The 25504-nt window shown below is 39.2% G+C and overlaps 1 protein-coding gene across 1 annotated transcript in view; it reads left to right on the forward strand.

The window, feature by feature from the left end:
* Positions 1 to 10337: 10337 nt before the first annotated feature.
* Positions 10338 to 25504, forward strand: part of RELN (reelin) — a 549751-nt gene continuing 534584 nt past the window's right edge. Inside the window, exon 1 of the mRNA XM_070369659.1 lies at positions 10338 to 10830. Coding sequence (XP_070225760.1) covers positions 10605 to 10830 — 226 coding nt within the window. The 5' untranslated portion in view covers positions 10338 to 10604. The remainder of the gene's footprint in view (positions 10831 to 25504) is intronic.

Raw genomic sequence — 25504 nt, forward strand, 5'->3', positions numbered from 1 at the left:
GACATTAACCATCAGAGTTTTTGGTTCATATTGTTTTGTAATAAGATAGTTTTTGACATTTTAAAACCTTATCTCATTTTAAATTTAGTTTTATTTTTGACATTCCTTAGAATAACTCTTTCTCATCATATTTAATTTTTTGTATAGTTAACAATTATGAAAAACATAAAATTGATTTAAGGCATAGCAAAAGCAGTCAAATGCATTTATCACCAAATGATTCACACTAATACTGCATATTAGTATACAGATGATTATGTTTATATATGTCACTGGATTGCTTGTCTCTCAGGCCATTCCACTGCATCAGTGCCAATTTTGTGTACTGCTTTTTCTGGAAACATCAGACTGTCAAAGCAAGGTGCATCAGACACACTAAATATGTGATTCGATAGATTGGGAATGGTGAAACACAGGACCACTTACAGATGTATTTGCTGTTTGTAGTAGTACTATAGCTTTATTCTCTTTGAATATAGGAATTATGGTTGAGTTAAATTACATTTCAGGTGATCCTATCAAAAACGTAATATAGCTATAATTGCAAGCATGGCATTATTTCATGTATTTCTGACAGAAGAGAACTTACATTTTGAAACATCTTATGATTGAAAGAATTTTCCAGACTAGCTTCTGGCTTCTTGCATTTCACACCTCGTTACCTCTTCACTCTCCATATATTTCTGGTGCCAGAGGCCACAGGACATGGTCTATGACATAACCTCTAATCTGTACCTACATATCATGATGCCAGTTAGGTCTGTAGAATGGATGGTAACAGTATTTCTGGAAGTCATCCTTTACTGGGGCAGCAGCTGGCAATAACTTATATGAACACACAATGTCTTCAAACCACACCAAATTACCCAACTAAATTCAAGTACCATGAATCTCCAAATCGAGTTCCCTTTAGCCATATCCAAAAAAATGCTTACAGACACTCCAATGACAGTCTACACAAGCAGAAATATGGTGGTAAAATAGAGTAGAAAAAGACAATTATCTTAACTAGTATGGTCAGATTAACTTACTTTACAAATTTTGCACAAATATCTTACCACTTGAACCCATTTCTTGTCCCCCTCTCAGGCCTTGGAGGAGGCTCATGCGTGTGAAAGGCCCTATACTTAAGCCTGTGGCCCTAAGTGGGAGGTACAGGTCCAGTTTTATTATTTCCCATATGAATAATCAATTGTCTCAGCACATTTAATGAAAAGTCCATTTTTCTCCTTTTCTGATCTGCAGTCCTGGCTACTATATATTGAATTTCCATATAATTGGGAAGACACTCTCAAATGTGCTCACTGCATGTGGTTCTTGTTTCCCCTTATGGTTGGTTCATTTTTAAAGTTTCCTGGTCTCTTAGTAGATTTCCTTTACTTTCTATAAGCCCAATAACATAAGAAAATTATGTTTTATGCTGGATCTAATTGTTTTACAGGAAACAAGTCTCCAAGAATGTCCAATGTTCTATACTGTCAGAGCAGATGCCCCTGTCCTTGGAATTCTAAATTTTGGTTATCAGATTTTTCACTTTGAGAATGTCTGGTCATTCTCAATAGTCTCTTATCTTAGTTACATTTTTGAAATATTATTTTATTTTTCTATATTTATTAAATATATACGTCTTCTATTCTGCAGATGATAATTTCAATACCTGAAGTCTTTGAGGGTCTGATTCTAGTTATTTACTATTTCTATTGATTCACTGGGTTCTGATTTCTCACAGTATTAGTGATTTTTTTTTTAATTTTAAAAACTGGTTAGAAGAGTTTTTCATTTTATTTTCATGTCCCAATAAGAATATTCCAAATTTTACACATGCTTAAACTTGTTCCTGCTGATATATGGAAAGGCCAAGTCAGTACATTAGTGATTTTTGATTGCGAACATATGTTCAATGGGGCATCTCAGGTAGCATAGTGGTAAAGAATCTGCCTGCCAATGCAGGAGACGTGAGTTCGATCCCTGGGTTGGGAAGATCCCCTGGGAGAGGAAATGGCAACCCACTCCTGTATTCTTGCTAGAAGATTCCATGGGCAGAGGAGGCTGGCAGGCTATAGTCCATGCAGTTACAGAGTCAAACACAACTGATCAACTGAACACAGCAGCACAGCACATTACTGTTGTAATTCTTTGAAGCCTGACTTAAAGGAATGGGGTTTTTCTTCCTAGAGACAATTTGAATTTGTTTCTTCTAGGTGCCTGGGAGCAGTTTCAACCCAAACACTTAAAAATTAGTTTTTGACTTGAAGTTTTTGAAATCAAACAGAAGTGTGTATTTGGGCCACAGATTCTTGATAGTCAGATTGTGGTTTCACATTTTGGTGAGAGAACACCCCCTCATCACTGCTTGCCACTAAGATTGAGACTAATGAGGAAATTTTTTTTTTCTAGTTCACCTTACTATTGGGCTTCCCTTGTCGCTCAGCTGGTAAAGAATCCACCTGCAATGCAGGAGACCTGGGTTTGATCCCTGGGCTGGGAAGATCCCCTGGAGAAGGGAAAGGATACCCATCCAGTATTCTGGCCTAGAGAATTCCATGGACTGTATAGTCCATTGGGTCGCAAAGAGTTGGAGATGACTGAGTGACTTTCACTTATTATTGAGGGTCTAGCTATTTGGGGATGGGGTATAGCTTTATGCATGGATTTCCTATCACAGTGCCTCACAAATTATCTGTGAGCCATCACAGACAACTGTTTTTGTACATATATAATCAAAATTAGTTACTAGAAAAAATGAAATTCTGCTTGGATTGTTACTGCACTATAAAATCTCTAGAAGAGTTTCCAAACACTCTCAATTTCTGTACACATCTCAACATGTATTGGCAACAGATTTTGTAAACCAATCTGCAAACTCCACTTTGAGTAGCACTTACCTTATTCATCCTACCTTTGGCAGGCCCTAAGCTTTATCTCCCATTTCCACACCCAGCCTGAACTTGTGATATAATGATTTTTTTAATTGACTCATGATTTAATTATCTCAGTATTTTTAATTTGGGGTACATTAATTAACTTGTTCTGGCAAGATATGCATATCAGAGCCAACCCTCAAATATCCCACCTTTCTCAGTGGTTTCATTCCCTAAAGGCTTAGTGTAGGAAGGATTTTATTTATTTATTTATTTTTCCAAGTGGGTTTATTTTTTTTTAATTTTATTTTATTTTTAAACTTTACATAATTGTATTAGTTTTGCCAAATATCAAAATGAATCCATCACAGGTATACATGTGCTCCCCATCCTGAACCTCTCCCTCCTCCCTCCCCATACCATCTCTCTGGGTCGTCCCAGTGCACCAGCCCCAAGCATCCAGTATCGTGCATTGAACCTGGACTGGCATCTCGTTTCATACATGATATTTTACATGTTTCAATGCCATTCTCCCAAATCTTCCCACCCTCTCCCTCTCCCACAGAGTCCATAAGACTGTTCCATACATCAGTGTCTCTTTTGCTGTCTCGTACACAGGGTTATTGTTATCATCTTTCTAAATTCCATATATATGCATTAGTATACTATATTGGTGTTTTTCCTTCTGGCTTACTTCAGTCTGTATAATAGGCTCCAGTTTCATCCACCTCATTAGAACTGATTCAAATGTATTATTTTTAATGGCTGAGTAATACTCCATTGTGTATATGTACCACAGCTTTCTTATCCATTCATCTGCTGATGGACATCTAGGTTGCTTCCATGTCCTGGCTATTATAAACAGTGCTGCGATGAACATTGGGGTACACGTGTCTCTTTCCCTTCTGGTTTCCTCAGTGTGTATGCCCAGCAGTGGGATTGCTGGATCATAAGGCAGTTCTATTTCCAGTTTTGTAAGGAATCTCCACACTGTTCTCCATAGTGGCTGTACTAGTTTGCATTCCCACCAACAGTGTAAGAGGGTTCCCTTTTCTCCACACCCTCTCCAACATTTATTATTTGTAGACTTTTGGATCGCAGCCATTCTGACTGGTGTGAAATGGTACCTCATAGTGGTTTTGATTTGCATTTCTCTGATAATGAGTGATGTTGAGCATCTTTTCATGTGTTTGTTAGCCATCTGTATGTCTTCTTTGGAAAAATGTCTATTTAGTTCTTTGGCCCATTTTTTGATTGGGTCATTTATTTTTCTGGAGTTGAGCTGTAGGAGGTGCTTGTATATTTTTGAGATTAGTTGTTTGTCAGTTGCTTCATTTGCTATTATTTTCTCCCATTCTGAAGGCTGTCTTTTCATCTTGCTGATAGTTTCCTTTGATGTGCAGAAGCTTTTAAGGTTAATTAGGTCCCATTTGTTTATTTTTGCTTTTATTTCCGATATTCTGAGAGGTGGGTCATAGAGGATCCTGCTGTGATGTATGTCAGAGTGTTTTGCCTATGTTCTCCTCTAGGAGTTTTATAGTTTCTGGTCTTACGTTGAGATCTTTAATCCATTTTGAGTTTATTTTTGTGTATGGTGTTAGAAAGTGTTCTAGTTTCATTCTTTTACAAGTGGTTGACCAGTTTTCCCAGCACCACTTGTTAAAGAGATTGTCTTTTCTCCATTGTATATTCTTGCCTCCTTTGTCAAAGATAAGGTGTCCATATGTGTGTGGATTTATCTCTGGGCTTTCTATTTTGTTCCATTGATCTATATTTCTGTATTTGTGCCAGTACCATACTGTCTTGATAACTGTGGCTTTGTAGTAGAGCCTGAAGTCAGGTAGGTTGATTCCTCCAGTTCCATTCTTCTTTCTCAAGATTGCTTTGGCTATTCGAGGTTTTTTGTATTTCCATACAAATTGTGAAATTATTTGTTCTAGCTCTGTGAAGAATACTGTTGGTAGCTTGATAGGGATTGCATTGAATCTATAAATTGCTTTGGGTAGTATACTCATTTTCACTATATTGATTCTTCCAATCCATGAACATGGTATATTTCTCCATCTATTAGTGTCCTCTTTGATTTCTTTCACCAGTGTTTTATAGTTTCCTATATATAGGTCTTTAGTTTCTTTAGGTAGATATATTCCTAAGTATTTTATTCTTTCCGTTGCAATGGTGAATGGAATTGTTTCCTTAATTTCTCTTTCTGTTTTCTCATTATTAGTGTATAGGAATGCAAGGGATTTCTGTGTGTTGATTTTATATCCTGCAACTTTACTGTAGTCATTGATTAGTTCTAGTAATTTTCTGGTGGAGTCTTTAGGGTTTTCTATGTAGAGGATCATGTCATCTGCAAACAGTGAGAGTTTTACTTCTTCTTTTCCAATTTGGATTCCTTTTATTTCTTTTTCTGCTCTGATTGCTGAATAGTTGAATATGTTGAATAGTAATGGTGAAAGTGGGCACCCTTGTCTTGTTCCTGACTTTAGAGGAAATGCTTTCAATTTTTCACCATTGAGGATAATGTTTGCTGTGGGTTTGTCATATATAGCTTTTATTATGTTGAGGTATGTTCCTTCTATTCCTGCTTTTTGGAGAGTTTTTATCATAAATGGATGTTGAATTTTGTCAAAGGCTTTCTCTGCATCTATTGAGATAATCATATGGTTTTTATTTTTCAATTTGTTAACGTGGTGTATTACATTGATTGATTTGTGGATATTGAAGAATCCTTGCATCCCTGGGATAAAGCCCACTTGGTCATGGTGTGTGATCTTTTTAATGTGTTGTTGGATTCTGATTGCTAGAATTTTGTTAAGGATTTTTGCATCTATGTTCATCAGTGATATTGGCCTGTAGTTTTCTTTTTTTGTGGCATCTTTGTCAGGTTTTGGTATTAGGGTGATGGTGGCCTCATAGAATGGAAGTTTACCTTCCTCTGCAATTTTCTGGAAGAGTTTGAGCAGGATAGGTGTTAGCTCTTCTCTAAATTTTTGGTAGAATTCAGCTGTGAAGCCATCTGGACCTGGGCTTTTGTTTGCTGGAAGATTTTTGATTACAGTTTCAATTTCCGTGCTTGTGATGGGTCTGTTAAGATTTTCTATTTCTTCCTGGTCGAGTTTTGGAAAGCTGTACTTTTCTAAGAATTTGTCCATTTCTTCCACGTTGTCCATTTTATGAGCATATAATTGTTGATAGTAGTCTCTTATGATCCTTTATATTCCTGTGTTGTCTGTTGTGATCTCTCCATTTTCATTTCTAATTTTATTGATTTGATTTTTCTCCCTTTGTTTCTTGATGAGTCTGGCTAATGGTTTGTCAATTTTATTTATCCTTTCAAAGAACCAGCTTTTGGTTTTGTTGATTTTTGCTATGGTCTCTTTTATTTTATTTGACCTTTCATTACCATTTTGGAACCTATAGAATTGACCAATGTCACCATCTCCACATTTATATTTGTATACTTTTAAAAATTTTATATACTTCCTATCTTATTTACTTTTACATTGTAAATAAGAGTAGAGATTCACATTCTTACACACACCAAAATGTTTGATACTTTGTCTCAAAAGATCAATGAAAGGCAGACAGGCGGACAGTGGGTGAATGCTTGCAACTTTGAAATTTAACTTAACGTCTTTTTTGTGTTTCATTTAGGGTCATCATCTACCAATGATTTGAAAGTTGTGGATCTCATATGTATATGATTTAATTTCCATTGTGTTAAGATTATTCAAATACTGGTCAATAATTTCTACTCATCAGCAAGAAATGAATTTATCGTCTAAGGATACTTAAAGGTATTTTTTTGTAGGCTAATTGCTTTTCCAAAGCTCTTTTAATTATAGAGGAATAGTACCCTATTTTAAACTCCTTTTCCCACAGATTTACTCATTTTTGCCCCTGACATCACATTTTATCTTTTTACAGATTTTTTGGATGTGAACCAAATTTTCTTGAAGAGTACTTCTCTATTTTTCCATTAGTTCAAAGGTTTGTAGTTTTGTGGACCAAACAAATATTTCTGAAGATGTTTATTGTGGCTCATTAAATAGAAGTAAGATCTAAAGGTTAGCACATAAGCTGGGAAGCTAAAAGTTTTGTATTATAATGCAGTTTGCCACATGAATGTGTGACAAAGTGCTCACTAGGAAGATAGTGATTGTATATCCATCTTGTGTTAGTTTCTTCATTTAACCAAAAAATTATTTAAAAGTATTAATAATAATTAGTTGAACTGGGATTCTATGAAGAAGATCTCAGAGATGTGTGAACTTGGGCCTCAATTACTGTAAGGGCACATGTATACATGCTAGTCCAAAGGACTGCTAAGTAGAGTGTACAAGCATCTACCCCCTTCTTAAGCAGCTCAACATCACTCAGGGCATTATTTAAACAGTCTCTGTGCCTGTTAATGAATAACCATGAGGCTGTAGCCACATATTTGAGCCTGCATTCTGTTCAGTTCAGTCACTCAGTCGTGTCCGACTCTTTGCAACCCCATGGACTGCAGCATGCCAGGCCTCTCTGTCCATCACCAACTCCCAGAGCTTACTCAAACTCATGTCCATCAAGCTGGTTATGCCATCCAACCATCTCATCCTCTGCCGTCCCCTTCTCTGCATAATTAATAGTATAATGCACGTAGAAAAGTCAAGTTGTAGAAGTTAAGAAACCACAAAAGAGGGGAAGATTGGAAAATAAACTTGGTCACATAAATTCAATGTTAAGAAAGCCATGGTGAGAGATTCACAAGAGGTTACTACTTACAGAGTGAAGAGGGGGACCTCCTGGGAACTGAAGACCTTCTGGGATTAAGTGCAGCTGGACCTGAACCAAGTATCAGTGCTTTACTGTGTGTGTTAGTTGCTCAGTCATGTCTAACTCTGCAACCCCACGAACTGTAGCCCATCAGGCTTCTCTGTCCATGGAATTCTCCAGCAAGAATCCTGCAGTGGATTGCCATTCCATTCTCCACAGGGTCTTCCCAACCTAGGGATCGAACCCTGGTCTCCTGAGCTACAGGGAAGTCTTGCTACTTTATAGCTTATTTCAAGCAGCAACCTTGGGATCAAGCATGGCCAGATTTGATCCCAGGCTCCTTTTCTTGCTGAGTGCCCTGGACAAATTACTTCTGTGAATCTCAACTGTATTTCTTAAAAAATGAGGATATCTACTTCACAGGCCATGGGGCTTCCCAGGTGGCTCTAGTGGTAAAGCACCTGCCTGCCAGTGCAGGAGACTTAAGAGCCTCAGGCTCGATCCCTGGGTCTGGAAGTTTCCTTGGAGAAGGAAATGGCAACCCACTCCAGTATCTTTGCCTGGAAAATCCCATGGACAGAGGAACATGGCAGGCTACAGTCCACGGCGTAGCAAAGAGTCAGACACAACTAAAATGACTTAGCATGCACTTCACAGGCCAATGTAAGAACTAAATGAGATAACCTGACATTGGGTAAAGACATCCCATGCCTTGATGCCCAAACCAGCATCAAAGTTTGCAATGGTTAAGTGCTGTACTCTAAAATGTGACTGTTCAAGTCACTGCTCTCTCACAATTACAGCTGTGTGATCTTGGACAAGTCACTTGACCTCTCTGTGCTTCAGTTTCTTCATATGTACTATTAATAATATTTTCCCCATTGGGTTATGAGGATTAAAGGAGTTAATTTATGCTTGGTACATAATAAACATTTTAAAAGTGTTTACCTAAAAATGTTCAGTAGTCTTGGATACTTTCTAGAAGTGATTCATTTTATTTTAGGTTATATTCACATAACTGGACAGAAAGGTGTTAACAGTCTTGCCAGCTGCCAGTGTCTTCTAACTGAGGCAACACTGCCTGCCTGCGGGGAACAGGTGGTGGTAACTTACCTCGGGTTGACGTGGATAGTTGCAAGGTAGGTCCCGGTGAGAACCTTTGGAGCCAGCAGCCAGGCTGCTTCGTTACTTGTTACTGACATTGAACAAATTAACATTTCTGACCATCTCCTCCCTTGTGACATGGGGATAATTTTTGCCTCTCTGAGTGGTGTGAGGATTAAATAGAGGTAACTTACCTACAGCCCAAAGCCTGCACCAGCACAGAGCGGCAGCAGTAACGATGATTACATCAAATATATACAGCAGTTAAGTCCTTGGAGATTCTTAAGGGAGGGAAACCAGAAGGTAGCCAGAAGTGGCCCTTTTACCTGTCTGATTTCGGCCTGGAGAAGAGGAAAACCACCAATCTCTTCCTTTTGCAACGAGGTAACTATAGAGGTCTCCCCTTTGAAAGATTACCATTTCACACTCCTCCTTGTCGCTCCTCAAAGACACTGTTCCTTCTAATTTTATAATCTCATTTCTCTACGTGCGGGTTTATCTGGGCTTGGTGGCGAGCCAAGGTTGGGTGGAGAGAGGCATTAAAACCTGGCAACCTGGCTCTGGATGCCGCAGGGCTCCTGCCAGCCGTCCTCGGTTAAAAACGTGCTTTTTATTTCCCTTTCCCGCAGCCTCCTGTGCAGCAGCTCATTACCACCCGCTTCAATCACCGCTGCCAGCATCTCCCCAGAATATTTCCCCCTCCTCCCGCCCCGTCTCAGGGACATTGGTCGTAGCTGACATTTAAAGGAAATAAACACCGATTTAAAAAATTACAACCATCTCCGCCTGAAGAACCCAGCAGCAATGAATAACAGAACAGTCCAGAGAAGAGCGCCTGTCGGGGCTCAGCTCCGCAAGCCCTTCCCGCCACACAATTCCCCACACCCGAGCATCACAAATAACCATTTCCAGGCACCACTTGAGGCTGCCAATTCTACTTTCGCTTAATCTCATTTTAAATTCCAGCTACAGACGCGGCTCGGTCGCTGCGGCGAGGAGCGGGGCGGGGGTCAGCGGGAGGGACGCAAGGCCTAGGTCTGAAAGAAGCGCAGGGGCCCCTCGCGGTTTGGGGTCTCAGGCGGATCCCCAGAACCAATGCGGGCCGCCCAGGCTCCGAGGTGGGCGAGCCCCGAGGGGCGCTAGGCGCAGCCCGCGCAGACAAAGAAGCCGGCGCCAGCACAGGTCCCCACCGCCCTTCTCCTCCTCCGCGCCTCCTCTCAGAAAAAAAAAGAGGGAAATCTGAGGGCCAAAAGGAGACCGTCCAGTCCTTTTGCTCCTCCAGACACCTAGGCGGGAGCGTCTCTCTGAGGCGTTTAAGTCCCTCAGGGCAGATTCGTGGACTCCGTGGCCCCGACCCCGCCCGGCGGCCCTTTAGAATGCGAACTGGGCTTCGGCGCCGGGACTCCCGAGAGGCGTGCGCCCAGCGCAGCGCGAGGTGCGGCGAGCGAGCCCGAGTGGGCGGGGGCCAGGCGGGCGCGCGCCGTGCGACGCGCGGGGGCGGGGGAGCGGCCGGGACACGTGTGGCAGCGGCGGGGGGGATTCGGCGCCCGGGGCTTTAAGAAGGTGTGGAGGGGGGCGGGAGCTTTCCCAGGCCTGGCCGAGGGGCGTCGCGCAGAGGCGGCGGCGGCGCACCGAGGCAGCGACCGTCCCGCTCCCGGCGTCCGCAGCCCGGCCCCGCGCTCCCGCGGGCCAAAGAAACTTTGGGAGCAGCGGTCTCCCGCGGAACTTCCCGGCGGGGCTCGGCGCCCGCGCCCGCGCCCGCTCTACTCCGTCCGCCGCCTTCTCGCATTCTCTCCAAGCGGCTACTCGGTCCCGGCGCCTCCAAAACTGAATGAGAGAGCGGCACTCAGGGCGCGCGGTGGCGGCGGCGGCGGCATGGAGCGCAGTTCCTGGGCCCCGCGGACTTTCCTCCTGGCGCTGGTGCTGGGGGCGACGCTGAGGGCGCGTGCGGCGGTGGGCTATTACCCTCGCTTTTCGCCATTCTTTTTCCTGTGCACTCACCACGGGGAGCTGGAAGGAGATGGGGAGCAGGGCGAGGTGCTCATTTCCCTGCACATTGCGGGCCACCCCACCTACTACGTTCCGGGACAAGAATACCATGGTAGGTACCTCAGCATCTCTGCTCTCACCGGCCAGCGCAGCTTTGTACCGCTTTCCTTCTTCCCAGGGGCCATTTAAACCTGAACCGTGACAACCCTTACCTCAGCTTTGCGCTCGGAGGAGGGAGAGAAAACAAACTTAGTGGGGGAGAGAGTTGCGAGTTAGAATTTATTGACCGGTCGCCCCCCACCCCGACTCCACACGCTCCCCTCACGCGTCTCTCCGAGAGGAGCGGGTTCTAGGCAGGGAAAGGCCGGAAAATTTGGTCCTCCTCACTCGTGGTTCTGACAGCTGACACTTGAATGAATTCGCGCCTCTTGTTTCCTTAACCCGAGTCCTCGGATTCCAGACCTTTGTCCCTGCTCTCGTTCCCCCTGCAGGGCAGCCGAGTGGCGCTAGGCTGTGCGGACCCGCTGGTGACAGATTGACGCGCCCGGGTCCGCAGCCGCCCCGCCGGTCGCCCGCTCGCCGCAAACTTCCCGCAGCTTCTCGGCCAGGGGTCCTTCTCGGTTCCTTCGTAGTCAACGGCCCTCCTGACAGGGAGCGGCTGCTTCCAGCGCTCTATTCTAAAGTGGCGTTGAAAATGTCAGGAAATGGTGTGTTTTTTTCCTAAGTCTCCTCTTATTTTAACGTGCCTTTTCTTTCTAGAACGATCTCTGTGATATTTATTAATGATTATGTCTTTTTAATCTGCACAGCTTTAATTTCCAGGTAGGGACTGGAAGTTCCTTATAATTTAAAGATACCTTTTGAAAAAGGATCATTATGGAGCCCTTCATCAAAATTAAACATGATTGAAGAGGTACAATTTAGCTGCAAGCAATAGAATGTTGTGTAGTGCATGCATTTTTGATGTTTTAAGCTAGTAAATGGAGTATGTGGGAAAATAAGATATTGTCTATTTTCTATTATTTCTATTATTTCCTGGAACTTCTGAATATTTCTCTTTACTTCCATGGCGCTTTTAAGCGGCAACAGGCACTATTTAATTAGAATCTAAAGGCAAAAATACTGATACCCAACCAAATAGAAACTGTTGTCTCGTGATTTCATGTTACAGTTTCCATTTTTTGTGGGCTAACAGTTATTGGCATAGCAGGAGATAATCCACGGAGCAGCTGGCATTTGAGATAAACATGGATATAAAAATGATAAGAAATCTTAAGTTTTCTAGTTTAAAAAATCCTTCATATCCGCTTTAAAATATTTAGTCTAAATGCTTACTAGAGATTTAAAATAGTACTTTAAAAAAAAATAAAATAGTACTTTTACAGCTTTCTTGTGGCATGGCGGCAGCCTTGTCTGTAAAGCAGAAGTCTAATTTGGTGGAATTTCAGACTTTGGAATATTAATTTTCTGTAACTAGTTCCCTCTTTTAAAGCACTTATTGTGCTTACTCTCAAGAGCAGTCTGATGTTTTCCTGAGTTCATGAGAATCTTTTAAGGAAAAGGACCAGCCAATATGATGCCAACTCAGACCTCACCCGAAGACCAATGGATTGAACCTGTCACTTGGTGTGAGTCTTAGTGAAGGTGTAGAGAGTCAAGGCTGGGCTAAAAGATGTGGTTGTCAGGTTGTGATAGAAGACCTATGGTAATACAAAGCCTCATTTCTGCCCTCTCTGTTTCCATATCCTTTGTAAGGTGCCAGCATAGAAAACTTAAAAATACCAAACTATGACATAGCCTTTGCTTTTGCTATGAAGCTAGCAAATGTAAGTCAACCTAAGACTGACCATAATCACATTCTAAGTCTAAAAAGAAATAGATGATAGTAAGATTGCAGTGTAACACTTCAAGTTGCATGTTGTGTGGGAAAGTCTCAACGTCTACCTCTTCCATCACTAGAAAAGGTAGAGAACTTTTATCATGTAAGTTTAAGATGATCAGATCATTCTAAACTTTGTGAATGGTTTTTGTAGGATTTTAAATTCCTGTTACCTGTTTTGTCAAATATTTAGATTTTGAAACTGGCTGTAGCTATAGGCCTTCAGTAAGTTTTTCCTTGTGAAATTTTCTACAGGTAGAAGAACTGTTTAAAAATGAAATGATGCTTACACATGTCTCCTTTTTTTATAGACTTTTGGAAATTAATGTTTAAAATTAATTATGTAACATCTATTTAAGAATTGAACTGATAGTAAGAAATTTTAACCTAATATACTGTTGTAGTTAGGTTAGGAGGTTATTTGGCCAATTTTTTTTTTAAACTAAGAAATACAAAATATTAGCTTCAGACTTTATTTCTAATTTTTTAAATTTTTAAAATGTAACAGTTATATCAGGAAAACTCTATCTTATCTATGATTTACACTGAACTCAGCATTTGAGGGAATGATTCTGGGGTACAGCTGATGACTGTTACTTTTTTACCTAAAAGAATGCATTGAGACAGAGGTAGTGTGTATAATGCTACCTAACACAGAACATGACTGGAGATCAGGCTGTGTCAGCTACCCTCTGAGACTTGTGTCTGTGACAGAATAAGAGATGGAGATGCAAATATCAGAGTTCAATATTATGGGTCTCTGTATGTGTAGTATTTGTTTAAAGATTTTTGTTGAAAATCTTCTGAAAAAAAAAAAAAACACAACAAAAATGCAATACAAAGAATTTGAAATTTGTGTATCTAACAGAATTGTCAGATATTCCTATCGTCAAGTAGTGTATTCATCTGTTCACAGTATTGGAAGCTCTACTAATTCTCATCACTTGATCACTTGGTACCTCTGTTGTCAGCTTCTTGTATCTTTTAAATCTGTTGTCTGTGACTTTCTTGAAAGGGCATCGTTAGTCACAATGAGCCGTGGTGTCTGCATGATGAGTTTAGAAACTCGGCAGTAAGAGGTTATGGTTGTATATTTAGCAATATATGTCTATGTGTATGTATATCATGTTGAATTAGGAAAGTCTCAGGGTCGGAGCAATTTTTCCTAGAATTTCCTTTTTTGGCACAAATCTCCAAATATGGTCAGTTTCCACAGCATGGTTTCCAGGCCCATACCTTAATTTCTTTTTTTTTTGGTAGAAAATTGCAAATGATGGGAAAATAGGAAATGGAAACCTAGATGGTCCAGTCAGGTAGCCATTCTCTTCCTAAGCCACACCTGGCAATTCACTGCTCCTTCTCCTAAGGACCAGGTCATGATTGTGAAACAAGCAAAGATTGAGTTGATGTCTGCACCTTTTCTTTCCCCTGATAATCCCTCTTCTTCACCCTGACTCCTTAGGCTTTTGTTTAAACCAATTTGTAGTGAATGTGACTTGTCAATGTTTTATTCTCCCACAGTCTTAATTACAACTGTGGAAAGAGGTTTTTCCCTTTTTGTTTAAAAGAATTTGGACATCATTGAACAGACAGATAGTATATTTTGAACTAGAAAGATTTGGATAAACCTGACATCCTGTAATAAGAAAATGCCAACTCACAGGATGGGCTTTATTCAGTCATCAGAAGGGAGAGGTCAGATATAAGAGAAAAAAAAAAACACATTATCTGTGAAAGCCTAAGTAAATGAGTCTGTGAAAAGTGCCTGAGCTTCCATGAGACAATTCAGATATGAGACAATTTCTCTGAATTTCTAAAAAGACTAGAATACCCATTATTACAGTGGCATAAGGTGGGGGAAATGTTCCAATACAGTGAAAAATATGCTCTAAAATATTGATAGAGGAAAAGTATCTGTTTTAAGCAGAACTGAATAGGTAATAAAGCATAATGCTTTATAAAGGGGATTTGATTATATTTTGTAAATTTGGTATCACTACTGATAGTTCTTCTGTCCTACATTTTCATTCTATTATTTATTTAATCATATTGTGGAGTGTGTGGGAAAACAAACTTCAACTGCTAAAACAGAATGTTTACGTAAAAAAGGTAAAATCAGAATAAAGTATTTAGGGTATTTTGTTGTAACCATTATTGGTATTATATTAAATGTGTTCTGGAATCAACTGGTTGCCATTTAAAAATCACCATTCAAAGGCAGTGCAATATAATGACTTCAAGTACTAGAATGATGTGTATGTCAGATACAATTTTTGGTAATATACTCCAGATTAAATTTCTTTCAAGGGAATGATTTTTTTAAAATTTGAATTAAATAACAATTATTTGAATTAATATTGCAGTTATTTGAATTAGCAATTATTTGAATTAATAGCAACCTGCTATTGCTAAGGTAACTGGGTTATTGATTGGGTGAGTATATATTTGTTCTTTATATGTCTCTCACTCTGGAATCAGCATATTTAAACTCAGAATCATTTGTCAGATACAATTTATAAGTGAACTACATCTGTGTCCTGCTTGTATATAACTATGAAAACTGAATATTTTAAAGCATTTTCCTCTACTTGTCTGATATTTCATCTCGTACTCTACAACTTATTTCAAATATATGTTACTGATGTGGTTCAGATTGTTTCTTAAATCATATAAACATTGATTTAATATATATTCCCTGTGTGAGTTTCAAAAAATTAGGTCTTTAGAATCATAATTGAAAACATCTAATTTAGGCAGATGTTCTTACTTCAGTCATAGCACTACATTACTAGAAATTATTTAATTAGAATATTTTCCTCTAATTTTTATGAATCTTTATTTTAAACTATTATTTTTGTTTTCATCAAAAATGTTAAAGAATAAAAGTTGTATCATTGTAATCATATATTTTTATAGAACCATCTTATTCCAATAAATTTGTCTTTTCACCTTTAAAAAATCATAGGTGTTTTCACATTTTTTTCCATAAATTAGTTTCATTCAAAAGATAATATCTAGAACTTATCTTTGATTTATTTTTCCCCTGCCTGGAATTGGTCAGCTCTATAGATGATCTGGAAATCTTACATTATTAGTTATATAGGATATATTGCATATTAAGCCATACTTGTTCTTCCAATGACTTTAGATGACACCTTGACAGTTATTTATTGTGTCTTTAATGTTCACAAATAGTCACTAATGCATGTATATTTGAAATATATTTCAGGTAGCCTTTACACTGGAAAAGCATAAATGAGTTACTGGTACTTTTTAAACACTGGCATTAAAAAATCTTGTATATATTCTCACACAAAAATATAAAGCTCGCTCTTCTTTTAAAAAATTCTTTATGTGATATAAAAATAGAAAAAAATAGATAACCCTATACTCAGTGCTTTTAGTTAGAATGGGTAGATTCAGTGTGCAAAGAAGTGCTTTGAACTATGATTGGGTGATGACATAACACACGTATGATAAAGAAAATTCATTTATCTAAATGTTTTGGCTTCAATGATAACTTGGGTGATTAATCCACCCCTCTCCTACCCCACTGATTTTAAAGTTATTTATAAAATAATAAAGCTGTATCAATCTTATTAAACTTAAAGAAATATTAAAAACACATTTTCAGAAATTGGAACTGAATTTTCAGATATGAAGATTTCTTAATGACTGTTCAAACACAAGAATGGTATATTAAAAAAAAAAATACTCTTGGCTCTCAGGAAATTCCACGTGAGGTGATCTCACTTTGGTGTCTCTTGTTTAGCTTAGAGAGTAATTTTTGCCATGGTCACCTGCCATGCCCATCTCATTGAAGGCAGAGCTTCTGAAGGGTTGAATGCTGTGCCTATGGGTTAACCAATTATTTCTAACATGTGCTTCTCTAAAACTACTCATATTTTTCCTTTTTATTTGATGTCCTGTAGGAGCGAAGGGTAGCAGCTGGATTTGGGGTGTGTAAATGGCAACCCACTCCAGTGTTCTTGCCTGGAGAATCCCAGGGACGGGGGAGCCTCGTAGGCTGCCATCTATGGGGTCGCACAGAGTCAGACATGACTGAAGCGACTTAGCAGCAGCAGCAGCAGCAGAAGGATCACTACAAATGTACAGATGTTGATTTATGGCTTAAGGCAGCTCTAATTATTAAAAAAATGTAATTAGATAGCTTTTGAATGCCACAAAGAGATAGTTATAGGAATTATGAGGTTCCCAAGTAAACATTGAAAACCTAGGTTATCTCTCAATGCTAATTTAGCTTTCTTTAGAAACATAAAACTTTGTTTGGGAAACAAATTAAATTTTATTGATTAAAGGACTCTTTGAAACTGTATGCGAACTCATGAGTGTTTCAAATAGCCCTGGTTACTGATGGATGCTGTTGCCCGCATACCAAGGGACATGAAGAAGGAGTGATAGTGGTTTACCAATAAGTGCTACGCTCGCCTCAGAATCATCATTCTCTGCCTTTCCTGCTCTGACCCTGTCTCCTTACACCTGTATCTCACGTGTTTTCTCCCATGTCCCCTGTCTTCCTCCTCCTATTTTTTTTTTCATTTTCTTTTTTCTTTTGCTCTTTCCCCTCACATCACAGGGCCTTGTCTTCCCTCTCCTCTTCCTTCTTCTTTCCTGCTTCAAAACGTGATTCCTTTGCTCCTTTAATTCTTTCTCTTTCTTCCTTTCAGATTTACTGTCACTATCTCAACCTTTTTTCTCTCCTCTTTAGCATGAAAAATATTAATATATATACAGACAGTGTGTAATTACCATGTATTTTATTCATTGGATATTTATAATAATAAAAGTGGATGAGTTGGCTCCTGTATTTCTCTCAAAAAAATAGCTTCATCTTTCTGTGACATGCACTTGCCCTTTTTAAAAATCATAGGATAGTTATTCCTAATAGGAAAGTAAGGTTCTTCCTCCTACACTGTAAAATCTCTCAGAAGAACTTTCAAGCCAGTAGCTGTTTAATTCTGAGTTAGCTACTTTCCCCACTGTCAGCTATGGAGTCAAACTGCAGAATCAGAAGTCTGTGTATGGAAGCATATGTATATAAATATATATATACACACACACCATGAGGAAGAGGTACAGTTTAGGAAAATGCACACTGAATTAGCTTAACTCTAAAAGGTAGGTTGATTTGATGTCTTGAATGCTTGAGTTCATAAAGACTTTTCTAATAAAGGGATGGACTGTTTCTATCACCACCTCAGTCACCTCAAGTTATATCCTTTACTTTCTAGTCTCTTTGCTAAGACTCCTAACAATTGTATAGCTATGAAATAGTGATGCCACCTTTCAGGGTACCTGGCACTTAACAGGTTATAAAGAGGGTAGAGACCTTGGCATGAACACTAGATTGGGTGTCAAAAAGGGAGGTTTGTTGCTCTGGGGTAAGTTCCACAGTCTTTCTTCATTAAAACCTATTTTAGGGACTTTCATACTGGTCAAGTGACTCAAGACTCCATACTCCCAATGCAGGGAAACCCTTGGTTGGATCTGTAGTCAGAAACGAGATCCTACATGCTACAACAGTATTCTTGCCTGAAAAATTCCATGGACAGAGGAGCCTGGTGGGGTACAATCCATGGGGTCATAAAGAGCCAGGCACTACTGAGCAAGATAATGGTGGTGGACGAGGAGTTCAGCAGGAACTGAAGGAAATAACTTGAGGTGACTGAGGTGATGATAGAGACCATCCCTTTACTAGAAAATGCTTTATGCAGTCAAAGTTTATACCTGAACAGCTGTATCAGCCCTGGAATACCTCTTATGGACTTCTTGTATCTTAAGAGAAATCAGTCAAGTTCTTGTTATTTGCACCTGTGTAATTCTAATTATTTCTTCTAAACACATAAATGATCCATTTTGCATTCTCTTTTAGATTTGTCCCAATTCTTGTATTGAGCTCTGAAGTGCTCTGGTTCTCCCATAGAATTACTTTTGGTCACATTGATGGAACTATGATATTTAGTAAGACACTTTTGATGATACATTTTCAGAGTTTCCCTCAAGATGTACTATTAATACTTCTGCAGGTGGCAAAAGAGTGCATTGTATGCTAACTTTTTACTGATGTTTTGAGAAGGTAACCTGTGCCCTACCTTTAATTACTGGAGTTTCTTGTAACTGATAATTTATGCTAGTGAGTTTGTTTATAAACTTTATTTCCTGTCAGTCCTATTTGTCTAAAATGCAGCATCACCATGTGTAAATCCTGTTGACACTTAAAATACTTAGATGTGTGACATGATTGTGAACATGAGCTCTGCCCCAACCTTAACCTTGTTTGTTATGTCTGGCTCAGCCTCTAGGACCAAATCCAGTATTGTCATTTCTCTCTTGCTTGCTGCATATTGACAGAGGAAACAGGCATCTCAGCCTTACCTTTAGGAACATAGAATCTTTTTGTTTAGGCCACCTTTGTTATGAATGTTGAAATATCCTATGATCATAGTTGCAGATGTTTTCTTACTTCCTTATTTTTCATGTAAACATTTCCTGTAACCTCGTCCTGCAAAAAATGTTACATGTCCAGTGTTTGTGATGGAGGAATATAAAGAAATTAGTTGGTTGTAGGCCTTTTTTTTTTGAAAGATGAGTTCATATTCCCATTCCAGGCACTGATACTATCAAAAAATTTTTAGAAAGGTAACTCAGGAACTTGGGAATAAATTAATAACAACAACATTAACAATAGCAAGCCCTAAAGAAGCCCTTAGTATGTGTCAAGTACTGATCTATATGCTTTATGTTAAATGTTAATTCATGTAATTTTCACAAGAACCTCATGAGGTGGGTATTGCTATCCTCCTTTTTGGAGATAAAATCTAAGTCACAGAAAAATAAGTGTTTTTTGCCCAAGATCATAAAACTGTCATGCAAGAGTGCTCAATCCGTCTTGCTTCAGAACCCATATTTTTATCTAATATGCATTTATTTTTAGAAATGAGAATTATTTCAAGAAAGAGATAATAAAACATTACAAAAGACATTTTAACAGAGGGAAAATAAGGAAAAGTGAAAGCTAATTTTGTTATTTAAAATAAAGACTACAAAATGAAAACCACAAAGATTATATCCATGCCAAACAAGACCAGGATTTAAAAAAAAAAAAAAAAGACCAGGATTTTATAGTCCTAAGTATTCCTTGACTAGAATCACCTTCCAGACAAAGCACAAAGCAGTTGACTTAAAAGAGTTAACATGCCTTTAAACTATCATCATGAATAGAAATATGAGGAAGTGATTCGCAAATTTTGCTGAAATTTATTAACATTTTGATGAATGTAATTTTAGTGAAGATTTTCAAGTAAATAGGGAATTTCTTCTCTGACTTACTGTTAGAACTTGAGTAGGACATGAATATAAGAGGAAAACTGTAAATTTAGATATAGAGACATTTTAAAAGATTTTCATTGCAGTGCATCTATTTGTAACATATTTCTTTCTTTAGGAAATTCCTTCAAGTGTTACCAGTCTGTGGGTAGAGCCTGTGAAGTTGAGTAATGGGCTTCACAGCGAAAGTCCTGGTGACAGTCCAGAGTGTTGTGCAGTGTCTGACCTTGCTTGTCTATCACTGTCTCACAGTGATAGAGATGCCAGTGGAATAACGAGTTGCTTTATACTTGCCTTTGTAGGGTTATTTTTCAGATGTGAATCAGATTTTTAAATATCACTTTCTATTGAGCTTATTTGAATGAGGAGGAAAAGGGCTAAGCATCATCTCCTGCCCTTGTCCCCAAATTAATTCACCTTCTACCAAGGAGGGCAGAAGTCAGTTGGAGGTTTGGTGCAACCAGGTGAGGTGACACATGAATTATGGTAGTAATACCAGTGTTTCCGAAGAATTGATGCTTTTGAACTGTGGTGTTGGAGAAGACTCTTGAGAGTCCCTTGGACTGCAAGGAGATCCAACCAGTCCATTCTAAAGGAGATCAGCCCTGGGATTTCTTTGGAAGGAATGATGCTGAAGCTGAAACTCCAGTATTTTGGCCACCTCATGCGAAAAGTTGACTCATTGGAAAAGACCCTGATGCTGGGAGGGATTGGGGGCAGGAGGAGAAGGGGACGACAGAGGATGAGATGGCTGGATGGCATCACCGACTTGATGGACGTGAGTTGGGAGTGAACTCCGGGAGTTGGTGATGGACAGGGAGGCCTGGCGTGCTGCAGTTCATGGGGTTGCAAAGAGTCGGACACAACTGAGCCTCTGAACTGAACTCAGCTGAACTGAACCAGTGTTTCCTGAATTGTCACCATTGTAATTTATCCTAAAGTTTGCTGAATGGAGAGCCACTGACCCCTGGTGGAAGCTAAATCAGATGGTGGAGGACAGATTCAGGCTGCGAGCTTCCTGTGTCAAACCCACAGAGGGCCTGAAGGGAGGAAGGCTTATGCTTTCACTAGGGGAGAAAAATGTGCTTCATTGGACATTAACAAAAGGACAGTAGCCTTATAAAGCTATTATCACAAAGTGTAGACAAGGTCCACATAGAGATCATTTCTTTCCTCAGGCAGGATAGAGCAGATCATCTCTCTGTTTAGCATTCACCAGTGAGCTGTGCCGAGGTGTAGTTCTAATGGCAGATCCGTGAGCCTCCAGGGTGGTGTAGGAAGCCCAGAGGCTAGTTACTGGGTGACCTGACCTCATACAGGTATTAAACTGTGAATATTTGTCTCAAAGAGGCAGACACTTCAATTCCAAATGAATTGTGAAGCATTTTAAACATACAGAAAACTACAATAAATTAAAATTCAAGATTGGAATCACTAATGAGTACCCAAGGGATACCTATCTGTATCCGTTGAAGTAAAATGCAAATGCTCTGGAGATCAAGCTCTTCACAATTGTTAAAATAATACTTAATTGATTTGACCCACATTGCTGAGTGATTTTTGCACGTCTAGACAAGTTTGTCCTGTCTCAGCTATGCCAGGGGTTCCCATGTATTTCTACAATATAATGAAAAACATGGAAGCTTCGCAAACATGAAAGAGGAGGAAATCTTGAGCGAGGTACAGGCTTGGTTGTCATCTTATAGAAACAACTGGTAAAAAATAAAGTTCATTACTTTGGTTAATTAAAGACAGATATTTCCAGTGAATAAGAAGAATGTTTCTTAAAAGTATTGTCAGTAAAAGATTTATATTGAAATTTAGGTTGGCTATTGAAATATTACCAAATAAAACAATTTCTTAAGCTTTTGTTTTGGTTACAATAGCCTCTAAACCTTTATTTTTACTTATGTTGTGACATGGACCCATGTGAAGATTTATAAGTTTTATTATTAGCTACCACAGAGTTGTACAGGTTGGAGAAGGGCAGGTGTGCCAGAGTACCGTGGCTGCCAGCCACAGAAACTGGTTGTGGCTAATGTGGGCTAAAGGAATTCATTAATAGGAAGTGGTTTAGAATGGAAGGAAAATCCAGATATTAGACTTAGAAATGATGATAGAGTATCATGGAACAGGGAATCAACTGCTAAAGGAATCATGGTGTAAGAATCATGATTTTCTGACTTTTTAAAGACTTTATCCACCCCTCACCCCCATTTTCAGGCTTTTCTGGCCCCACAGCTTGGATGAAACCTCTCCAACTCCTTTGCTTTCTTGTTGTCAATGAATTCTAATTCCTGGGACCAAGCTATGGCCATCCCACTGAGATGGACTTTAAGATCAGAGGGATATCTCTTTCTGAAGGAAAATTCAGGTTCTGTTACCCCAAAGAAGGAGAAATGAGTGTAAGGCAGGCAGAAACAACAGACGAGTGCCACAATAGTCACGATACATGGTTAAGGGGAGAAAAAAAGTGTAAAATGACCTCTGGGAAAGGAAGTATTGACACACAGGTCATATGGAGAAGCAGTGTTCTCTGGGGTCCTATTGCATTCTTCATTATGTGTGAAGATTTTAAGCGATGTTTTGAGGGCACGTGTTGAAGGGCGAATTATCTTTTTATTATGGATATAGATCCAACCTAAAAGTGACTTACCATGCTTTTGTGTTCTTATAAAAGTGTCTGATTCTCTTTTCTAAGCTGCACACTGCAATACGGACTGCCTATCCTTGTGCAAGAAACCCAGATTCCCTGAGATGTATGCACTTTTCTCTCTACCTCAGTCCCTGAGGGATCTTAGATTCAGTGATCTCTAAGGGAATATTGAAGGTAAATTAATGAGTACATGCCTCTGCCTTCATGCATTGCCATAGACAAACCATCCCGATATTCACTGGGAAGAATGTCAAAATGTCTTGGTCTTCTTTTGCCCTTTATTCTTCTCCTCCTTCGCTCTGTCGTGTTGGGGTACCCAGGGCTCTGTCCTTTCTCCTTTTCTCTTTTTCGTCTGCCCTATCTCCCCAAGGATGCCATCCATTATGATGCTTTAAGTGCCACCTGTATGTTGGTGACTCTTTGCTGACTTCCTGAATTCCTCACTTTTACACCTCAGTCAGTATCTCTACTTGGATGTCTACTGGTATCTCAAACTTAATATACCCCTAAATGAGCTTCTTATTTCCCCTAACCCTGCCACTCCCAGAGTAGCTCCTCCTCGAGTCTCCTCATCTCGTTTTTTGCCAACTGAGTCATTATAGTTGTTCAGTCCCCAAACTGTTCTTTCCCTAACATTCCACGTCTGGTCCCAAGTCCAGGTAGCTTTACGTTAATACACACCCAGAATCTGCCATGGCCACCACCCCCTCACACCTGGATTACAGCAGGCTGCTGATCACTTCTCCTGCTTCAATGCTTGTCACCTTCATTCTAGTCTTAACACAGCAGCCAGAGTGATTTGGTTCAAACCAACCCTCTGCTCCACACCTAGGACAACCATCCAATCCACCAAGTTGCCTGGAACAGCTCTGGGTCTGCCTCTGTTTTCCCAACAATATTGTCTGAATTTGAAAGATAAAATCTTCTGTAATTCTATCCATCCTTTTTGTTGTTCCCCTTCTTCAAGAAAATCCTTGGCATGGCCTTGAAGGCCCATAGCACCTGGCCCCATTGTAACTTTTCTGACCTCATATCTTACTAACTTTCCTCTTACTTTTCCTCTGAAATTATGCGGGCTTCTTTTTTGTTTTTCAAACACATGAAGGGCTCAGTTCTGTCTCAGAACCTTGGCACTGTCTGTTCCCCTTTCTAGCATGCTGTTCCCCAGATGGCCCCGTGCTCCCTCCCTTCCTGATTCAGGTGTGTCTTCAAACGTCCCTTTTCACTGAGTTTCTCCCTGTCTATAGTCTTTAAAGCTTAGTCTCCCCCCAGTATTCCATATCCCTTGGACTGCTTTATTTTCCTTCATAGGTGTTATCATCACCTATGTAGTTTACTCTTTATCTTGTTTGCTTTCTGGAACCCTAAGAATAATGCCTTTAAGTTCCACCAAGGCAGGGATTTTTGTCTGTTTTGTTTGCTGCTCTGTTTCCTGTGCCTAGGATAGTGCCTAGCTTATAGCAAGCATGTAAAACATTTTGATATAATGAATTAATGAGCAAAAATAGCACTTGAGAACCCTGTTTTTTTAAATTGTTATGTGAAAGTGATATTCAAAATAAGAGGAAAATTTATAAAAAATGGATTTGTGAGTACAATTTGGCCTTTTGAATCCATGATAACAATGTTTTAAAAAATGTAAAAACCATGTTTCTACTTTCCCACCCTCCAAACTTGCAACATTCTCATGACTTTTCTGAGACTATGCAACTCTATTTATAGTAGTCTGTTGGATTGGCTTTGCTTTAACTATATGTTAGCCTATCCAAAAAAGTTCTCATAGCAATTAGTGACTACAATTATTAATAGAAACTATGAAGCTCTTATTCCCAGAAGCTCCTCTGTGCTGCACCATAAATAAATTTGAAGCAATTTTGATGAATGGGTAGATAGTTTGCATTTAAATTTTCATCTGAATGGGAATAAATAATGGGAAGAACAGAGACCGAAATAGCTTGGCTTTGTATTCAAACAGATATGTAGGAACCTTAAAGAAAACACACAAAAAAAGGAAACAAAAAATTTCTCAAAAGATTTAATCTTTGAAGAGAACTCTATTTGGGCAGTGATGAATATATGAAGGGAACAACAGCTGAGAATTCTGGCTCTTCATTACATTTGATTTATTGATACCTTGTAAGTTGAGAGCATCAGAGGTTCCAAACATGAATTACGGATTTCAACATGAATGTTGCCAGGAGTTGTTAGTGAGAATTGCTTCCTCTTATAGATAAGATTGAAGATTCTTTCCCCTACTCTATTTCTGATATATGAGGGTACTTTATAAAGTATCCTTTGAAGTCAGAAGAAACTTAGCTTTTAGGAATTTATGGTTGTGGACAGCACATGAACTGGTTCATTCTGGACTTTGTACGTTCAAGCTTTGTGGCCTTGAGCAAGTGATCTCACCTCTCTGTGTCTCAGTTTTCCCTTCTGAAAAATAGCAGTGATGATAATACCAGGCTCATGGGTTTGTTGTGAAACTTCAATGAGAGAGTACATATAAAGAGCAGCACAATGCCTGGCACAGAAAATAATGTTAGGCATTAGTGTTGTCATGCACTTGCTGACACTTTTTCCTGTGAGTAAACAGATCTATACTGACGGAAACAGGATTTATAATCTCTTTTCTCTTAGCATTATGTGCTCACTTTATTGATATATTTCAAAATATATATAATTCTAAGACAGGCATAGTACTTTATTGAATGGCTATACATAATTAATAAATTTATAAATGTTTGACATTTTTGTCATTTTCATTTCGTTTTCAGTGTTCTAAACACTATGGTGAATATTTTTATACATCTTTCTAAATTTGGCACAATTCTTCCCCCCCTCCCCCCTGGTTGTGGTTTTATTTTCATTTTTGTCATGAATTTTTATTTGTAGATTATGTTAGTA

This window comes from Bos mutus, chromosome 4 (genome assembly GCF_027580195.1).
Source record: "Bos mutus isolate GX-2022 chromosome 4, NWIPB_WYAK_1.1, whole genome shotgun sequence".
Classification (NCBI taxonomy): domain Eukaryota; kingdom Metazoa; phylum Chordata; class Mammalia; order Artiodactyla; family Bovidae; genus Bos; species Bos mutus.